Here is a 4,336-nt window from a genome sequence, read left to right as displayed (position 1 = left end):
CTTGCAAAATACGTATCTCTCACGCTCCGATTTCTCCCTGCTTTCTTGCTCTAAATTTCGCCTCCTGAAAGTCGAGCATTAATCTCAAGTGCGCGTTAAAGCAACACACATGACACGTAGTACATATCGATTTGCTCGCTTATTGCACGTGTCAGCCTTATTAGGTGGCAGCACGAGCTGGTAGTCAACGCGAGATACATGGCAGTGCCTATCCAGCTTATCCACCGTGCGTGTCGTTCGCTCGCGTTTGCGCTCGCACGTCAGTCCGTTCTCGACTGCGGCATTCGACGATCCGGCGATCCACGACGTCACCTGGACATCATCCGGCGTCGCGACGCCCGTTAACGTAAGCCGAAACCTCCGTACCACCCCTGGGATTCCCTTTTTAACCTTCTGTTAACGCTACTTCGTTCTCGGAGGGAGACCCTACCTCCGCTCCGATTTCATCGCCCGATACTCTCGCTCGACTTTCACCGCGGATCCCGCGAGCGATTTTCCGTACGAACCTTCGCTCGCGGCCTTGATCGTATTCGCGTACCTTCGCACGCACGTCCTTTTCCCACGCATTTTTGCGTCCGTCACGTATGTACGTGTGCCGTGTGCGTGTGTATGCGTATCTCCGCGTTGTCCTCTTTTTCGCACGCACACGCGTGTTTCGAGAGAACGCGCCAAACGTGTCGCAATCCGAGCCTCGATTGAGCGAGCGAGGCAAAAAAATACGCGGAAATGTTTTGACACCTCGCACATTCGCGTGCGAAATAAGGGCACTCCGGATATACGAACAAAAGAGCGCACGACATAAATAGGATGTAAATTGTAATGTATGGAACGTGACATAAATGTATTTAAAGAGCCACGTGTTTGGACGGTAGACGCATGTGTGCAATAATGCTTTTCTCCCATTGCTATCTGTTTCGTTGCAAAACATTTTTATTTATACACGCCGCGTGAAACGTGCAAGGCAGACGTGTGTCTCTGTTGCGGAAATTGGAAGCGGACAGACGACTCGTCCGTATTATTTCTCTCGAGCTGTCGCAGACGTTCTCACGCTTCTCACAACAGACCCCGCGCTCTCCCTTATCTTCGCTCTTATATTCTGTTTGTTATTTGCGCACATCGCTTTGAATACACGTCGCGCATATCGCACGCCGCACATCTGCGTTTGCGTTATCTTAATGATCGATAACGACCGATTCCGTTTATTACGCTATTTCGCCCGCTTTCATTATCCGGAGAAAGTTACACCATCTCGGAGGCTCGTTTGTAACAGCTGATGACGTGGCCCGATCATTTACGCGGGAATTTGTACGGTCGTGGCCTTTCGCTGACGATCGTTTCATCGTTGGCTCCGGATTTCCCGGAGCCGCGATGTCGCACGCGATATCTGCATGATGCCACTCGTGCGCACGTGTATGCGCTTATACGCGAATCCTGCTGGTTAATCAATGTGGTGCAAAGCTTTCTTCTGCCGACTATTTTTTTATCGAGTGTCTTCTGCACTCGATACATGTGATCGTAATCGTTGATAAGGCTTAGTCGAATAAAAGATAACGCATGAATTGTCATTGAACGAGAATATAAAGTAGGATTTAAATTAAATAATCGACTTAAGCAAATAAATGTCGAATGTTGGTAAGTGCACGCTTCGCTTTCTATTTCACGTCGGAAAAAAATTCTCCCGCATTCTTCCTGCGATGCTTTCATCATTTGTATATCTTTCTTTATTTTTATTTTTAGTTCCAGAAAAATGCAGTACCTTCTACCACTAGTTTTAGTAGTTTTAATAATACAGACTTCGGTCGCACCGCCTGTCGAAAAGAAGAAGAAGGAGGAGGATCACAATGACAAGGAGAACGAAGTCGATGACTCCGAAGATTTGGTAGGTATATTTTTGGAATAATTCTATCTCGATCCGGTTTATACGGATAACGTATAATTCGTAAAATTCGTTTGTCTTTGCAGGGAAACGCGGAGTATCAAATGGAGTATCATCGGTACTTGAAGGAAGTGGTCCAGGCTTTGGAAAGTGACCCGGAGTTTCGCGAAAAGTTGGAAAAGGCCCATGAAGACGATATACGTGTGAGTTTCATGAGAATAATTAAGATATTATAGGATTAATATATATTATATGTATAATTCTAACGTGATTTATTGCTTGTCATGTTTAATAATTGCTTCTTTAACAATGAAATTTCACACGATAGACTGTTATGTCTGATATACACCGATCTAAGCATAGATCGCGAGTAGATTGAAATCTATGGATATTGAATTGTCGAATACATTGGATATTTTCTGTCTATACAGGGTGTCATAAGTACTTTTTAAAACTTTGTAATCGTGTTTCTGGATAAAAAGTATGAATAAATATTCCTGCGAACATTAGGCCGAAAATGCTTCATTATAGTATAAGATATTTGATTTTAAACCAAGGTTGGCCAAACATATGCCAGCTGTTTACGTGTATAATTGTCGAGTCAGCGATATAAATACTATTTTAGAATCAAAACAGACATCATGGGAAGAAAGAATCTAAATTACTCAGTTATGAAATCTGTTTGTGTCTATCATTTCAATAATGAAGCGTAATATTCACAGGAACATTTATTCATACTTTTTATCCAGGAACACGCTCATGAAGTTTTAAAACATACTTATGACTCACTCTGTATATATACATATATTGAATGCAATTTGTAAATTTCATCAGATATTTTTGTACGTAGACGGGCAAGATAGCGCACGAGCTCCAGTTCGTAGATCATAAGGTCAGAACGAAGCTCGATGAATTGAAACGAGAGGAATTGGAGAGGCTGCGACATCTCGCCACCAAGGAGCATAATCTGATCAACGGTCTGGACATGGACCACTTAAAGATAGCGGAACATTTGGATCACTCTAATACGCATACGTTCGAGATAGATGATTTGAAGAAATTGATCGCCAAGGTAGAACAACTTCTGGATTTATAAAAAAAAATATGACCGGTTTTTGTATGAACTGTTCTAATGAATATTATATTATTATTTTGAATTATTGCAGACGACGAAAGACTTGGCGGACGCCGATAAAAGAAGACGTCAGCAATTTAAAGAATACGAGATGGAAAAGAAATTCGAGGAGGAGCAAAAGATGAAGGGTAATACCGGTAACAGAACATAACGCTTCTAGGCTTGCTCATTTACGAATTTATACGTAATCATCATTTTTGGAATTTACGTATTTCATTTTCGGAAGGTCTGAAGGAGGAAGAAAAGAAGAAGTACGAGGAAGAATTGGAAGCGATGAAGAAGAAACACAAGGATCACAAACCCGTAAGTTAAAAAATGGATATAAACTAGTTCTTTCTTTTCTAAAGACTTTATATCAATAGCGAATCATAAACTACGAATCATGCACAGTCTGGCGTCAATGAGTAATATGCATTTGCAGTTGCATCATCCCGGTAGTAAGCAACAATTGGAGGAAGTATGGGAGAAGCAAGATCATATGGAGGATCAGGAATTTAATCCCAAGACGTTCTTTTACCTTCATGGTAGGAAAGACTGTTATCTTTATTTACAGAATTGATCAATATTACTTTAAAAAGTGATTCTTCTTTACACATACAAATCGATTCTCAGATCTGGATGGCAATGGTTTCTGGGATCAAGACGAGGTAAAGGCTCTGTTCTTGAAGGAATTGGATAAACTTTACAATGAAGGCGCGCCTGAAGATGACATCTACGAAAGACGGGAAGAAATGGAAAGAATGAGAGAACACGTGTTTAATGAGGCCGATCTTAATCACGACGGTCTCATAAGGTATGCACTTCGAAAATTATTTCCAACCAAGATTCACATTCAGAATTCTTTATGCTAATCGATTGCCAAGAATCACATGAAACGAATAAATGTATTATTTTGCGTCTTTGTTTATTGCAGTTATCAAGAATTTTTAGAACAAACGAAGAAACCCGATTTCCAGCAGGATGAAGGATGGCAAGGATTGGATGAGCAACAAATTTATTCTCAACAAGAGTATGAAGCTTTCCAGAGGCACAGACAGGAAGAAATCCAGAAAATGATCGCCAAGGGAATGGTAGGCGATTAATTACCAAATTTAATCTTGACTGCACTTAAAAATTGAGTAGAAAAACTGTATTTATATATTGTGTATTATAAGTCTAGTTATGAATTTCTAATTGCTATAGGATTAAATCTCCGCATATATCGAGTTGATTTTATTTTTGAACATTACTTTTACATAGACTTCGAAAGCTATCTAAACGATTTTATTTCTCACTTTCGTATATATATATATATATATATATATATATATATATATATATATATA

At 40.3% G+C, this 4,336-nt stretch overlaps 1 protein-coding gene across 2 annotated transcripts in view; it reads left to right on the top strand.

Annotated features, from left to right (window-relative positions):
• The first annotated feature begins 208 nt into the window (after positions 1–208).
• LOC112457790 (nucleobindin-2-like) overlaps positions 209–4,336 on the top strand; it is a 5,573-nt gene continuing 1,445 nt past the window's right edge. Inside the window, exons 1-9 of one of the 2 annotated variants that reach the window (XM_025021026.1) lie at positions 209–346; positions 1,738–1,879; positions 1,963–2,079; positions 2,727–2,948; positions 3,043–3,148; positions 3,238–3,314; positions 3,433–3,535; positions 3,624–3,804; positions 3,925–4,081. In XM_025021026.1, the coding sequence (XP_024876794.1) occupies positions 1,748–1,879; positions 1,963–2,079; positions 2,727–2,948; positions 3,043–3,148; positions 3,238–3,314; positions 3,433–3,535; positions 3,624–3,804; positions 3,925–4,081 (1,095 nt within the window). In that variant the 5' untranslated portion in view covers positions 209–346; positions 1,738–1,747. The remainder of the gene's footprint in view (positions 347–1,737; positions 1,880–1,962; positions 2,080–2,726; positions 2,949–3,042; positions 3,149–3,237; positions 3,315–3,432; positions 3,536–3,623; positions 3,805–3,924; positions 4,082–4,336) is intronic. The other variant, XM_025021025.1, reaches the window with a different exon arrangement.

The sequence above is a fragment of the Temnothorax curvispinosus genome, unplaced genomic scaffold (assembly GCF_003070985.1).
Source record: "Temnothorax curvispinosus isolate PA1 unplaced genomic scaffold, ASM307098v1 QBEX01008275.1, whole genome shotgun sequence".
In the NCBI taxonomy this organism is placed as follows: domain Eukaryota; kingdom Metazoa; phylum Arthropoda; class Insecta; order Hymenoptera; family Formicidae; genus Temnothorax; species Temnothorax curvispinosus.
The sequence above is the reverse complement of the archived record's forward strand: the minus strand, read 5'-3'. Positions and strand labels throughout refer to the sequence as shown.